The sequence below is a fragment of the Solea senegalensis genome, linkage group LG5 (assembly GCF_019176455.1).
Source record: "Solea senegalensis isolate Sse05_10M linkage group LG5, IFAPA_SoseM_1, whole genome shotgun sequence".
Lineage (NCBI taxonomy): Eukaryota > Metazoa > Chordata > Actinopteri > Pleuronectiformes > Soleidae > Solea > Solea senegalensis.
Window position 1 is genome coordinate 6,661,081 of NC_058025.1, and position 16,056 is coordinate 6,677,136.

General features: G+C 41.1%; 1 protein-coding gene across 2 annotated transcripts; it reads right to left on the reverse strand.

The window, feature by feature from the left end:
• Nucleotides 1–3,190: 3,190 nt before the first annotated feature.
• egr3 (early growth response 3) lies at nucleotides 3,191–14,684 on the reverse strand. 2 transcript variants are annotated; one of them, XM_044027020.1, is made up of 4 exons: nucleotides 14,364–14,684; nucleotides 13,819–13,910; nucleotides 6,999–7,819; nucleotides 3,191–4,605 (listed from the first exon to the last, which is right to left on the reverse strand). In XM_044027020.1, the coding sequence occupies exons 3-4, from the start codon at nucleotides 7,150–7,152 to the stop codon at nucleotides 3,527–3,529; spliced, it is 1,233 nt and encodes a 410-aa protein (XP_043882955.1). In that variant the 5' UTR covers nucleotides 7,153–7,819; nucleotides 13,819–13,910; nucleotides 14,364–14,684; the 3' UTR covers nucleotides 3,191–3,526. The 2 variants fall into 2 exon arrangements, with proteins under 2 accessions (XP_043882955.1, XP_043882956.1); XM_044027021.1 differs by lacking the exons at nucleotides 13,819–13,910; nucleotides 14,364–14,684 and adding an exon at nucleotides 8,575–8,632.
• Between the last annotated feature and the right edge of the window lie 1,372 nt (nucleotides 14,685–16,056).

Here is a 16,056-nt window from a genome sequence, read left to right on the forward strand (position 1 = left end):
AGTGAGTGTCGACTCCATCTGAAAACCGGTGGAGTGTCACCGGTGGAGACCACGAAATCCCTGAAGCCACACTTAAGTCCTTGAGACGACATGAGTAGTAGCCTGTAATATCTACACAGTTATTGACACGTCTTCAAACGCTTTTTTTATTTTTTATTTTATTGTTTTTGCTTTAAATCCTGTAATTATTGGGTTTGTCGTGAATCAGCCTTGAAAAGCCAAACCGCCTCGTCCGACATCACGGACACTAAATTAGACACAAACATTTAAATGTAGACCAACAAGCGAGGTCACAGATAAAAAAGATCTCGTCGCGTGTTTGTTGTTTGTTTTTTTCGATCAACAAAGATGGCTGCTGACGTTGGCTCAGACCCCGCGTGGAGCAGAGGATGAGGCCAATTCTAATTTCAGAGCAACAGAACATTCAAAACAAACTCCTTCTCGTTCAAAAAACATCATCAACATTGATCTAAAGCATTCATACGTAACACAGGAGAAACCAACATGGTACAGCTGCTCAACCGCCACACAAACACCAGCAAGTGGGATCAGTCAGAAAACCCACGACGCAGAAATGTCACAGGACTCGCAGGAGTCACGTGACGCCACTGATATGAAATATTGAGCCTCGCAGAAGTCGTAATTACACGGCTTCATTTAGACGTGCTTGCAGTCGTCTTCAACACGGAGCAACAAAAACACTATTTTCTCTCAAAGAGAGGACGACGACGCCACAGTCTTTATGCTATAATTTAAAAAAAAAAAGTGTGTGTGTGTGTGGGGAACCCAAAACAGCTAAGCGTCAAATGTGGAGCACAAAAGAGCATCTTTTTTTTTGTCAAATTATCCAGATTATACAAAGACCTAATTGTATATCACCTCATCGAATACACATTGACTTTTCTAGATTAAATCTGGCTAACAATGCGACCAATTAAATTTGTTGGTTTAAAAAAAAAAAAAAAAAGTCACAAAACTATTGATTTGCAGTTGTTGCAGAGTGTGTGAACTTGAGGCCTCTGCGAGGTCTGTGCATTTACACCGATGGATGCAGAGGAAACAAGGAAATGAATTAATTGGAAAACTAAGTGGACACTTTGCAGGAAGCTCAGCTGAAAAGTGCTTATGACAGGAAAGGGTTAGCATGGCCTTCTTCTTCTTCTTCTTCTTCTCTGTGGCTCCGCTTCTCTCAACTGCTCCTTTGGCCTTTTGCATCCGTGGGTCGATATTCTCTGATTGCAGTGTCCACTGCATTATGATTATTATTATTATTATTGTTATTATTATTTTATTCATCAATTCTCTGCCTTCTTTTGCGTCTTTTATCTGAGCAGGAATATGACAATAACAGTAATGGAACAGAGGTGTGTTTTGCACTTGCCTCACTCACATATGTTGATATTCATAGTTATTTATTGTCCATTTTAAATTACCACACCTCTGGCACACACTAATTCCCTGCCTCTTAAATAATAAAGCCAGACATATTTTTTAAAGAATTTTTTTTTTATATATATATATATGTCAAATGCTGTAATTATAGTCCACATGAGAAAATAAGCCTCCACGAGATGAATGAATTAGAAGAGATTATTATTATGTTGTTCCCTTCTTTCTATCTGCAGTAAAAGCAGCAAGGAGCCACAAAAAAAGGAAAAGGAGAAGAAAAGAAAGAAGAATATTGGCATTGCCCTGAAGTGTATTTTGTTCGATGGGAATGTATCGTCTAAAAATATCTAATGGAGAACATTTAGCGTTCTTTTTTCCATACAAGGGAGGCGGTGGTGTTTTAATTTAAACAATGGATTGCAATCCTCATGGAGATACACAAACTGTAATTTATTCCGAGAACATATTAGTGCTTCCTTAAACCAGCGTACAGATGGTGCAAATGCTATTGTTCTGTTCTTTTTTTCTTATTTTAAATTGAGATAACACCAACCATGTTTGGCTGTTTGGAGAAAAAAAAACCAAAAACCAAAAACTCTGCTATGACACATATATAGCAAAATATCCAGTATTGTAACGACACGACAAGCATTGAGTCGATTTTAAAAACCCCTTTGTTTATGCAGACATTTATATTTACATCGTGTGCACGAGGGCATGCACGCGTATGCACAGTTTAATACTGAGTTATGGTGCATTTGACATGGTTTGGAGTACAAAAAAATAGAAAAAAAAAGGAAAGAAAAAGGTGAAACTTCCACTACAGCTATACCTGCATACATGTATTTGTTGACTGTACAAAAAACAAGTGGACAACTCAGTCTCTCTCGCTCTCATGGTAGAAAATATGTAAACACGTCGGTTGGGAAAGTTTAGAATTTGTCTTTTGGACATTTTTGCAAACCAGTGTCATTTATTTTAGTTCAGTCTGTGCTAACTGTGCTCTCAGTTCCTTTGATTTACGGGCTGCTGCTGACACGAGTCGTGAATATATCGCGTATAATTGCAGAACTTGAGGATGGAAAAAAAAATGACTGGTATGGGTGAGAGTTTTTCTTTTTTTAAGAAAACAAAACAAACACAAATTATATTCTGGTAACAGCGCGTACAAAAAAGAAAAGGCGACAAAAATTACACAGTGTCTTGTAGTGACAACAAATAAATAAGTCTTGGCGAAGGCGTCGATTTGCTGCAGGCGTTTTTGTTTTTTAGAAGAACAGGTAACAGGACGAGACGTCAGGGTTTTTTTGTTTGTCTGTTGTGGACCGAACCAAATCTGAATCTGGAGTCAACATGTGTGTGAGAGTGTGTGTCTGTGTGCTGAGCTGATATCACTTTAATGTTTGGGGGCGAACATCAGGCACAATATTAAAGAACCGAGTTGGCTGTTTCAACACAATACATTTGGCACATTCTATATTTTTTCTTCTTTTTTTTTTTTTTGGAGGAAAAACAACATTCATAAAAATAGGAAAATAAACAAAAACAAAACACAACAACAACCTCAACAGAAACATCAGAGAGACACTCAATAAAGTATCAATGACAGTACACAAATATAACCAATTGCACTTTTAAACAGCCTAATAAAATTAATGCATACCTCCCCAAACATCTCTTCTCTTAGCTGAGTCACTTTTTTTCTCTGTTTTCGACCCTTGTCGTGAATCCTGGCCTCCTTCCAATCTAGAAATTCTCAGTAAATTTTTTTTACAAAAAAAAAAAAGTGTATCTACACACACACACACACTCACACACTCACACTCGCGCTCTCTCTCTCACACACACACACACACACACAGTGGCCTGTTTGTGGGCAGAATGTGCTAAGGTGCCCGTCTTTGTGTTGTTGGCACTGCGTTACAGTAGCTGAGGCTCTGAGTTGCTTGAAAGAGAGAAGGGCGTAGCAGCCTTTCCACGCTTAATAAATCTAAAGGCTTCCATCTAAAAAACAGAAGGAATACAACTGAGAGGAGCAGGGGGTGTAAAAGAGAGGAGGAAAGTCACCTATTTATCTCATAGTGGACGTGGTCCCTTCTTCAAAAGTGTCTCTACGTGGGGCGTGGTGAGGGTCCAGTCATGATGTCCCCACGGTCGGACCCCCACAGGAGCTGGGGGGCGAGCTGTGGCTCCCCGCCGCCCCGCTGCTCTTGTCCGCTGGCTTCTTGTCCTTCTGTTTCAGGTGGACCTTTGCGTGTCTCTTCCGCTCGTCGCTGCGGGCGAACTTGCGTCCACAGAACTCGCAGGAGAAGGGCTTCTCGCCCGTGTGCGTGCGGATGTGCGTGGTCAGGTGGTCGCTCCGGCTGAAGGAGCGCATGCATATTCGGCACTGGAAGGGCTTGTGGCCCGTGTGGATGCGCAGGTGACGCGTCAACTCGTCCGACCTCGAGAAACGCCGGTCGCAGTTCTCCGCCGGACAGGCGTGCGGGCGCTCGTGGACGGGGGTTTTGCTGGGACGGTTGGGGTACTTCCGAGGCCGGATGGGTTTGAGGGTGAGAGTCTGTGGCGGCGGGTGGTGCTGTGGAGGGTGTTGCTGCCCGCCCATGAAACCTGGGTGAATCTGCTGCTTGTCCTTGAACGCTCTGATGGTCTCCAGGGGCGTGATGGGCGGAGGGTTGACTCGGATTGGGTCCATGGTCTGGAAGGGCTTGTGCTCCATGACGCCGACGTCCCCTTGATGGTGGAAAAGGTTGTAATCTGGGATCATGGAGAAAAGGCTGCCATCCATGGAGGCTTTGGACGTGGAGTGATAGTCATTGCCGGGGTAGGCGAGAGACGTGCTGGTGGCGGGACTGTGGTGGAAGGAGACCTGATCCTGGTAGAGGTCGCTGCAGGTGGAGTAGGCAGGCAGCGGCGGACCGTAGACCTGCTCCATGTCTGACGTCTGTCCGCCCATGTTCCCGGCGGAGGACGGCGTCTGCGTCGTCACCGTGCCAGGTGACGGAGAGACGCCCAGGATCCCGGCGCTGACGAGACTGATGATGTTGTTGTCAGAGCACCAGCCGGAGCCGCCGATGCCACCTGACGGAGGCGTGTCGAAGGCGAACTTCCCCAGATAGGTCACGGTCTGCCCGCTGCGGTTGGACTGGAAGCTGGATCCGTACTGGATCTCCGAGGCTGCCTTCTCACCTCCCATGCCCAGGTCCATGATGTTATCTACAGGAAGCAGAGGAGAAGAAGAAGAAGAGGAAAAAAAATGAACAAGTCATCCACGTGGTTGCTCAAAAAGGAAAAAGTGGTAAAAGTGCTCATGTGTGGGGTAAAAAAAAAAAAATCCCAGTTAAATAAACCTGCAGTGAGTTTGTTGCACATTCTTCTAAGAGTGTAAGGAAAAAAAGTCCAGGACATTAAAAAGACGCGAGCGCTGTCAGACCTGTGAGTGGAGTGAGTGACTGCTGCATCAGAGACTCTGGTGCCTCTGGTTCCCTCTCCCTCTCTCAGATCCCACAGTGCTCTCATAAATCAAGACCTAAACACCCCCTTTGATCCAGTCATTGTGTCCCTCAGGAGGACAGCCAAACTGAATGGCAAGATCTGATTTCTTTACAGCGGGGAGGATTATGAGGCAGACGCCACATCTATCACGCTCAAGCATTCAAAACACATTCGCACAGCAAGTGGGTGTGTGTGTGTGTGTGTGTGTGTGTGTGTGTGTGAATGGGGTGGGGGGTATTTAAGTGTCAATCCAATCTTTGCATTAGTTACCCTAACAAATTTCCTTGATATTTAATTTGTAAAGAATCTCTCACCCCACACACACACATACACACACGCGGGGGTATTTATAAGTGATTCCACAGACGTATTAAAAAGCGGGCAGAGACTAAAACGTGAGATATGTGAGAAGAATTCCTCCTCAGACAGGAACCTAAATCAGACGTCTCTTTCTCATTTACGCAAGGGGAAATCATACGCCGAGGTCCTCATACATCGACTCCCACTAATTACAGCCTGCTACAATTTGGCTAAAAGGCAAATTACAATGCAACAAACAAAACCAAAATTATGTGTGTTGCACAATGCGTCCGATGTTTGTCACACGGACAGTGATTCACGGTGACAACAGTCTCTGTTTACGTGTGTGTGTGTGTGTGTGTCCACACTGTAACGTTGAGTTGATATTAATTTTGTTTTCTTTTTTTAAATTTAAGTGGAGTCTTTTAGAGAGAGAGAGTGAGAGAGAGAGAGAGAGAGAGAGAGAGTGTGTGTGGGTGAAGTCATCAGTGTTTTCTTAAAGGTCACACACACACACACACACACACCTGCTGCACCTGTGAAATCACAGCATTGTCATTTTAACACTAATTTACAGGACTGACAATTCCACCCACCTACAAAAAAGGCAAAATATGATTCCTGCTATATATTATTATTATTTTTTTTTTTACTTCTTTTAATAATGTGAATTTCACCAAGTAAGTTGAGACATAATTAAAACAGCACCTGGTTTCCCCTCCATGCTTTCATTCCGTTTGTTTAAATAACTGATCTCCTCTCACAGGTCACACTCTAATAATATCCGTGTTTATGGAAATATTTAAAATGTCACACGTGTGTCAAGGCGATTATTTTTTCATTTACTATCATATATACACATTTTTTCTTTTTTTTTTAAAAAAAAGAAAGGATGCTATTTATAATATTTCCTGGCAGTGGAGCACGTTTTCATGCAAAATTAAAGAGGGGTATTAAATATCTATTTGAATGGAAATTCAAAATTAGGTGCACATTTTTTTATTTTGTGGGGATAAAATGAGACATAAAAAGAGATTTAAATGCCCTCCAGTAAATATTGAGTCAGTTGTTTTGTTTAAGCAGCACTGACCCGTCACCTCTGCAGGTGAGTGTGTGCAATTATTGATTGATTTATTGCCAAATACGTCAATAAAGCCCCGCTTTAACGTGGCCTCGGAAATGTATGTTAATCAGCAACTGAGCAACAAATCAATGAAAAAAAGAAAACCACGGCCTCGCATTTTTTTTGTTTGGTTTAAACTAAACTCACTGTTTTTTTTCTTCACATAAATATAATATAGGGGGAAAAACAGCCACACACGCTAAATACTAAAAATCAAAGGTGTGACATGTTGAGAATGACAGTTATTGTCCAAAATAGTTCGCGTGTGCGCGTGGATGGCAGATTAATAAACGAGCTTGCACGTGCCATTTAACCACATTTCGTGCACAGTTTTTTCAGTTACATCCAGATATTCCCTCTAAAATTACCCAAATATAATATCCTGGTTTGTGTTTAGATTTAAATTCAGTTCAGAAAAACAACTGACATTTCAGCAACGGAAGATGATGTAGAAGGATGTCAAATGTGTTTAAGTAAGTAAAATCCCACCGTGATTCAACTCATAGCTGATGCGAGAACACCTGAGCCCGAGAAAGTGGCAGCAGCCTCCGTGCGCAACAGCCACAGAGCGCGCAAACAGGTGCCACCGCTCCAAGACAACTGTTGCCTTTACCGCGCACGAAAACACACGCGTGAGGAAAAAAGTACATTTCAGATAATGACATGAATAGAAAAGGAGAACAAGTCTTACCTGTGTTCATCTGTGAATAGTGGTTTATAGATTCCGTACTGGTGAAAATATTCATAGACGTCGGGATGTCCTCTTCTGGGTAGAGACTGTCAGGGATCGTGTTTATTAAACTGCTCATGGTAAGAGGGAGCTTCTCCGCTAGTTTCCCTGTCATAGCACTTGTGTTCAGTCCGACATTTATGAAGGAGACAGCAGCGCGCGGCTTATCCAAGGAGCTACACGCGTACCCAAAAAAAAAAAAAAAGAAAAACAAAAAATGCCAAAAGTGGAAGAAGCACAGGTGTGGATCAGGAATCCAGGTATCCCCACGGCGCGCGAGCAGCAGCAGCGGCGGCGGCGGCGGTGTCGGTGTAGTCTCCTCCTGTGTGATCACACACACTCTCACACAGACTATTGTTGTTATTAATCTGATCACTGTGGAAGCTGATGAGCTGCTTGTGGGGGAATTTGAAGTCTGTGAATCAAATAGAAGAAGAGGAGGAGGTGGAGGAGAAGGAGGAGGAGGAGGTGGCGGTGTTGGTTGCACAAGAGCAGCTCTACTTGCTCTATTGGAGCTGGATAGGGGACTCCAGTGTGTCTGTATTAAATAGGGGGATGGAACTTTAGCGTGACGTAGATGACCATATATGGACAGGAGGAGCGCTCAGGCGTGCGTGAGTGCGTGCTGCTCCGCGGTACCGGGCGCTTTCTCTCCGCGCGTCAGTCTGTGTGGAAACTTGATGTTGAAAAGGGGAAAAGAGGCTCCGACACAGATAAGTTGACCAAAAAAAAAGAGCTCCATTCAGGTCAAATCCAGCTGCGACCCGAGTCCTCTTTTTATCCTGGAAATGAGAAGAAAACACTGAAGTCACTGTGTTAGTTTGTTTTGTGAGATTTATGTGAAATTTACATCAACCTGCAATGTTTTTACGCACGTGTCAGTGTGTTCTGGCATTAACGCTGACCAAAAATAAGGTAGAATCTCATTTCTGAGGGGCTGGTTGAGTTTAGTTATGGTTAAATTATTAATTGGTTAAGGATGATGCTTTGTTTATGGACTGTGCGGACCAGTTTGTGTGGAAATGACATGTAATGGAAAGCTTGTTGTGACTAAGTCTTTATCTCCTCACACACTTATCACATTAATGTAACACACATGAGTGACATTCTTCTTATACTTATAACTCACACGGTGTCCCTTTGTGTCCTGATGCAACACTGTTACAGTGTATTATCACAGATAATGATCATAGAATAATAAAAGTAATTGGAATTTTTTTTTACATGACTACATAAAATGATAATGCAGCCTAAATCAATTCAAATCTACTTTACTGCCCCAAAGGACAAATATACACATAGAAAACACATAGAATAAATAACCCAGATTATAAGTGAGTATATTAGTAAAATATTGCCATTGTTCGCCTGCCACAAAGACTTATAAAGGCAACTAATGTATTATAAAACTGATTTAATTCACTTTTCAACTTTAAAATGACAATATTAAGGCACACACACACACAAAGACATTAATTGAGCGACTTTAATCGCTTGTAAATATCGCGAGCTCAGCTGTGAGAATCCACAGACTCACTGTGACTTGGGAGTCCAGTTCAAGCGTGCGCTCAAAGTGGAAGCTCCATAAAAGGCAGTGTCCGGCCCCGCCCCCTCCACCTCGCCATACATGGACATGGGAGTTCCGGGTGAAGCAGTAGTAGTGGAAAAGTGATCGGAAGCCACAGAGATGACAGTGGACGCAGCGTCATGGCTCGCTTTTCACCGAGTTTGCCAACACGGTGAGAAAATAGACAACGCAGTGTGGTGGCCTGTGTCAAAAAATAACCTGCTTTCATTTGTTTTGTGTCTCACAAACAAAAGTTTCCTGCAGTTTGTTTCGACTCTTTTAAAAAACAAAACAAAACTGCTCAGTGACATAACAACCCCCCCCCTCCCCCCCAAAAAATGCATATAATTACCAGAGAACATACTGTGAGTGATGTTACACAACATTCCAACACCAGCACCTAGATGTTATGTTTATGGTATTACAAGATATATAATAGATGGAACAATTATAAATGTGCATTTTTAAGTATTATTAAATTAGGTTTGGACGTAGAGCATTATTTAAACACTGGACATAATGATGGTTCTCCAGTGGATGCCAATGTGGAAGTTAAAATATACTGAATAGCCACCGGGGGATGACACTTTAAAGTTAATGGTCTCAATCTTCTTCAATAGAAAATAATGTACATTTTGTGAGTTCTGAATCAGAAATCGTGTTTGTTACAGCTACTCCAACTAAGGATAGAAAAAAACAACAGTGATTCCAGTCTTGTGTAAAGTACCTAAGAGGGCCACTTGAGTAAAAGTATCTTACCAGAAATGACTTTGGTAGAAGTTGAACTCACTTTATGTAATATTAAGTAAAAGTCTTAAAGTATATGACATTTACTGTACTTAAGTATCAAAAGTAATTTTCTGATATAAAATGCACTTAAGTTTTAGAAGTAACAGTATTAAAGTTAAAGGCCATGGTGGCTCAGAGATAGGGCGAGTTGCCTTTCAACTGGAAGGTTGTGGATTCAATTCCTGACTCTGCTAGTCTACATGGATCCTTGAGCAAGACACTTAACCATGTTGCAGCGTGTGAATGGGTATGAAAGATGTGTGAATGGGTAAATGGCTGAAACTGTAGTGTAAAGCAGTTCATCAAGACTAGAAAAGCTCTATATAAACTAGACTTCTTCTGATTTTTTTTGGTAGTAACGAGTAACAAAGATACTGTAGTTAGAGAAAACATAGTGGAGTAAAAGTAATAGTTACTAGAAAGTATAGTATAGTAACAAGTATAGTAAGTATTTCGTTATGGCTGAAACTTTAGTAATGGTAATATCCATTCATCCATCCATCTTCTACCTCTTTATCCTAGCTGACAGAGCGAAAGGTGGGGTACACCCTGGACAGGTCAGCAGTCCATCACAGGGACACATATAGAGACAAACAACCACCCACTCTCACACCTATGGTCAATTTAGAGTGTCTAATTTGTCTAATGCCTAAATCTGCATGCTGTATGCATTTGGACAGTGGGAGGACACTGGAGAACTCGCAGAAAGCCCACGCACACACGTGGAAAACATGCAAACAGGCCCTTGTTTCTGACCGGGTCGCAAACCCAGTGCTAACCCGCTACACCAACCGTGTGGCCCTAACGTTAACATAGCGCCGGCCAAACCACGATTCAGAAAGCTTCAAAAACAGAGGATTTCAGATTCTCATGTGTGACATCACGACTGCTTGTCTCTCCTCACACACAATGATGACTAACCCTAACAGGACTCTGTGTCTCTCAGCGTCGTGGCCTTTTGATCTCCGGTGACATTACTGCCCTATGCACAGGAAGTGATGTGTTTATGTCAACAGTGCCTTACTAAAGTGAAGTGAGAGGACTGCAGATAGGTTGACGTACGACTGAAAGCACAAAGAAGTGTCCATAAAAGGTTTCAGAAGTGAATTGTACTTCTCTAAAACCCACCTGACACAGTAATGGAGGCCGAATAATAACAACAACAATCACAAAAGGTTACACAGTGAAGCTTTAAAAACTAAGTCTGTTAAAAGCTGCTCAGCCCAAATCACTGTCTATACAGCTGACAAAGGTCACACTTTGTCCAACAAAGGTCAACATAGAGAGACAAACAACCATTCAGTCTTGCATTTAAGCCTACAGTCAATTTAGAGTGTCCAATTAACCTCTGTGTGTTTGTTTAACCACAGGAGGAAACCTGAAAACCCAGAGATAAAAAAAATACTCACACAAAAATGCCCTTGGTCAAACTGGGATTCTAACCAGTGACCTTCTTTCTGTGAGGCAACGGTGTGAGCCACTACACCGATATACTCTGTGTAAATGTGTTGTTCTGACCATTTGTGTTGGCTAGTTTTGATTAAAAAAATATATAAAAACAAGCTTCTTTTTTTTTTTGCAAAATTCATCTAAAAATATTGAATGGAATTTCAGTTTCAGAGACCTGAGAAATTAATAGCACCTCAATGAATCACAAGTGTAAACACAGTGTGTGGGAGAATTAGTCTGAATCATACTCGGTGTTCAGGGGACTTACACAAACAGAGCAGCCAGTGATCCTGTGAGTGTCTCACTCCCTACCATGGACAGGCAAGTCCTCCCTGTGTTTGTCTACATGTGTGTTTTGTCACACGAGGACACAGAACCCTCTCCCGGCATCGTCCACTCAATTTTGTCTCTTGAATTGGAAAAAAAGACTCTAATGTTCCTGGATGGACTTGATTCAGAGTTCAACAACAACAACTGTGTTGGCTTTTTTTCTGTGTTGACTTCAACCTCTGCCTCATGCTGACTCACACTCTAAATTTGTTCTGTGCATCACTTTTTGCACACTAGTGCAGGTCAAAAGGCCTCTCAAGTTAAATTTGCCTTTTTGTCCTGCATTATTCACAGAGTTGAAGCGAGAAGTTGAATGTTTATTCTCACGTGTTAAACACTTAACACTAACACGGCTTTAGCTTTTGATGCAGAAACTAACAAAAATATTTGTTTCATGGGCTGGTTAGCACTTATTATTAGACTTTACCCTACCCACTACCTAGACCACATAAACCAAGACCAAGTGGCACTATATATATGTACAGAACTGTACATATATATACATTACTTCATAGTACCTCCTCAACGTGGGTGGAGCCGTCATAATATGGCTGCATGAAACTGCTGTGATGTTGTTTTATACGTAATGACTCTTCCAGTGGCGATACTAAGTGGCCGGCAGTCTGTCGACATCACATTTTAGTATCGACTCAGCTCGCTTACAACCTCACCAGAGAAGGTACCAAAAAAAGTACTAATGGAAAATCAAATAAAACAGAGTCAAATGTGTACTAATACACAGACTACACACATTCAGGTTTTCAAGCGATTTGGTCGTGACCGACACATTTCCAGCATTGGACCTGATTATGAACATTGGCAATGCTGAGCAGACGTGTAGTGTAGAGAGAACATTGACCAATAGCATAACAGAGTGCTCTGACACGGCGTAAGATACAGACATAAACATGGGGAAGAGGGATGCCACTGCTGCTGTCAGGTGGAATCGTGACAGTAATTCTGCCTTTTTGACGTCTCCTCAGGGAACGACTACAACAAACCTAAAAAACAAAAACGTTGGCGAGAAATAGTGGAGCCACTAACTTGTAACTTGCAGTATTGTGACCAATGATTGATTAATGATTTAGACCTGGTTCTGCTCAACACATTGAAAACATAGAGGACAACAGGATTTGACAAAGTAGTATATTTGTAGTTGTGTATTTGGACTTGAAATTTGCAATAATAAAGTATTAGCTTCTCTGTTAATAAAGGCAAAAGTACTTTATAAACAAAGCATAGTTGATTGACGAAACATTTTTCTAGTTGAATTGGAAGTGCTCTCCTCTCTCTCTCCTGTCACATCTCTAGTGCTCTCACAGTGCAACAGTGTGTAGTTTGCCGTGTGTTAGATGTTATTATGCAAATGACATATTTGTGGTTCTACAAAGCAAACTTTATAACAGACAATTTGACGGCATCTCTGCTCGCTGTAAATAACACACAGCTTCTCTTTTGTTTCCATGAACCTAACTTCACGTCATGTCCTTGTGTAAACAAGGACATGGAGGGTTAGCAAAACTTACAAATTACTTATTTTATTGTTTGCATTTGAAGATAGAAGAAGAATTGCTCGATCTTTACCTACAGTATATCACAACCTTGAGCATCTACTAAGACTCTTTTTGTTTTTGCATTTACCACGTAGCTATAATCAATAATTTCAAAAATATAACACTCCTACTGCATGGCAGACATTTGGAGCCTTCACTCATAACCTTGTCACGTGATAGTAGTGTTGGACACCTCTCTTTACAACGCTGCCTTTGTTTAGTGACACATTTTTGGTCATATTTATAGTTTACTGATCATATCATTGCCAGAAACAAGGGCCTTTTTGCATGTAGTTTGCATGTTCCCCCACGTGTGTGCATAGGTTTTCTCCCGGGTTCCCCGGTTTCCTCCCAAAACATGTAGATTTGGGGATTATGCAAATCAGACACTCTAAATTGACCGTAGGTGTGAGTGTGAGAGTGAATGGTTGTTTGTCTTTATGTGTCCTTGCGATGGACTGGCAACCTGTCCAGGGAGTACCCCGCCTATCGCCCTATGTCATATGGAGGATAAAACGGTACAAGATGAATGACTATCAAGTCAATTTTCCTTTTTCTGATATCTGATCCAGTCATTTTTGCTAGTATTATACTAATACAAAATACACAGTATTGTATCATATCCAAACCTCTGAATGATTTGTACAAATAAAGTAGTTGCAATAGTCCTACAACACTATTTTAAAGATACATTTGTGTAAAAATACAGCAGATATAACAGCATATATGGACTGTTTTGGACACAAATGACTATTACAACTGTACCACTGCATGAATAAGAAACAAAGAAATGATTGAGATATACTTGGTTTGGATTAAATAAGAGGAAAATCTGACTGCAAAATGTAATTTATGCATCAGTGTGTGTTTTATTGTTCCTCTTTTTTTATTTTGTTATTAATACACCCTTTTAAACTGCACCAGTTGTTCAACACATGTACAAGGCTGCGTAGTCGTGTTTATGGCTACAGACCAGTGCGAGGATCCCCTCAGGTCAGATTGAGGACTGACTGTACTATGGTGGTTCTCCTCTGGGGAAGTGTTTGTGTGGCTCTGTGGTTGGAAAGTTGGCCAAACAGTGTGGAACACCTACCTGTTATAGGCTTCTTTCCTCGACTGTTGGCCGGGTCACGTGAGGCAGGACCGCAGTGCCTTTCAATGGCTTGTAGAATTCAGGCTCTCCGACTGCAGAGTTCAGGATTTGCATATGATGATTTCAGGTTTGTTTTTAAAAGCACAGTGGAAAAATGAACACACAGTATAATCAAATGAGGTTTCTTTTCTCAAAATGTCACGGCGAAGATTAACATTTTCAGCCCATGCCGTGAGTTAAAACTGTAGTGCGTAACATTTTAAATATAAACAAATGTCTGGTATATTCAAAACACTGTCAAATGAGTTCACGTAATAGAGTTTAGATTTCAAACAGGCTGAAGTATGACTGAAAACCCACAGAAGTGCCCATGAAGTTTCATAAGTTAATACTACAGCTAAAAAAACATTAGCATTATGAGACGATAATGCTTCTCTATCTAAATTCAAACACCTTTCTCAGTTTAGAACATGTTGAATCCCTCAGACTAAAAGACAATTAAACCTTTTTTGATGTATATCTGAAAATGTAATCGCTAACATTACCTTAAAAGTCCAAGTTTCCCCTGGAGACGACTGACTGAAAGTAGAGGTGAAAGTTGTTAGTGCATATAGTCAATTCAAGCGCTAAATTAGAGTAGCTAACTTTAGCTAGCAAGTTAACCACAATAACAACAGTAGTAAAATGGTTAGCTTACCTCAAATTCGCTCCTGCTGTCCTAATTTTCTTAAAGTCACAGATGTGCCGGTGCTTCTTTCTTTCTTTCTTTCTTCAACAACAACACAGCATGATCTGCCTTGTTAGCATTGTTGCTATTTGCTAGGGGTACCAAACAGTAACCCACAGTTACCAAAACTTTGCTATTGTTTAAAATAAAGATACTTTTTATTTGTATATTTTTTTTGTGTAGATTAGTTGGAGGGACAAAAAACCTTAATGTACTGAATATATATGTTAAGTAATGACAAAAGAAGTGTGTGCATTTTCATCACTGGACTCAAACCTCTGCATTTATCTACACTAGCTTAGCCATATTAGCACTACAATACCAGTCTCTCAATGTCAAACATATATTGAATGAATAGACACGCAGCAGTGGTCAACAATGGTGAACAAACGTCACAGTCAAATCAATTTTTACTGCTTCTCAAAGAAAGTGTTGGAAATTAATCTCTTGCACTTATTCTTCGGCTGACGAGAGACTCAAGACATCATGCAGATTAGATCACTTAGTGCCGGTTAGGCAATTGAATTTATTATACAAATTCATTTTAATTAATGTAAGTTTGAATAAATTAAGTAAATATTAAATGCCTTTGCAATATCATCAAGGGATGTGAGACGTCTTTCTTTTTTCTTTTTTTTTTCACAGAGGAGACAATATAGTGTGCCGCGCTGAACTACAGCTGTCGTTTTTTCTTAATCATAATATTTCAACTCTCTTGACATTTGAAGTAAAAATAAACACATTTGAGGAAGATGAGCAGCAAAACCCAGCTGTTTTGGCAGGATATCTAAGATATTAAGGAGAGGAAAAAAATGCACAGTGTATTTGGAAGTACAAATCTTGGCTTTTAATGGTGTACTGATGGATTCAAGTAGGTGGTTTTTGGAAGAATGCTTTTCCCACTTGGCAAACTACACAATGAGTGTGGAATTATGCTCCACTCGCCAATTGTTGAACATGTGATTTCATAAGTCAAATAAGATAAGGGTAAATCAAGGTCAAGAGTGATGGATATTTTTGATCAAAAGCAACAAACTCTCAGACTGCTACTGCGTCCATACGTGCGTTCTTTGGGTTGTTTTGTTTGTGGACCCCACTGCTTTGACTGTTAAGTCAGCGAGGCAAACAAAGCAGATGCAGAACGATTTGATCGATGATCTCCCAGAGTTCACAGGGAGGGCACATAGGGGTTTACCAAGGCTGGCTTAACCACCAAAGGAACAAAAACCTCCATTACCTACTCCTGCCTGGACCACTGGTGAGACACCAAATTGGGGTCAATGAAAGCACCAACTAAAGATTGATCATCAGAACATCAAAGTCCCTCATGTAAATCCAGCCTTTTTCCAGACATCTGGGGTATTGATACAAACCCTTCCCAGAGGAGAGTTGCTGGTTAGAAACCAATACGCCTCATGGGGGGGTTCTCTGACCCACCCTGCACAAAGACGCGTGAAGTCTGAAAAGTATCTCCTTGTGAGAGAGGGTTGAAAAGTTGAAGTTTTCACACC

Coding starts and splice junctions, on each gene's coding strand:
- egr3 (XM_044027020.1), bottom strand. CDS start 7,152: ATGACAGGGAAACTAGCGGAGAAGCTCCCTCTTACCATGAGCAGTTTA. Junction 4,606..6,998: donor CTATTCACAGATGAACACAG/GTAAGACTTGTT, acceptor TGCTTCCTGTAG/ATAACATCATGGACCTGGGC.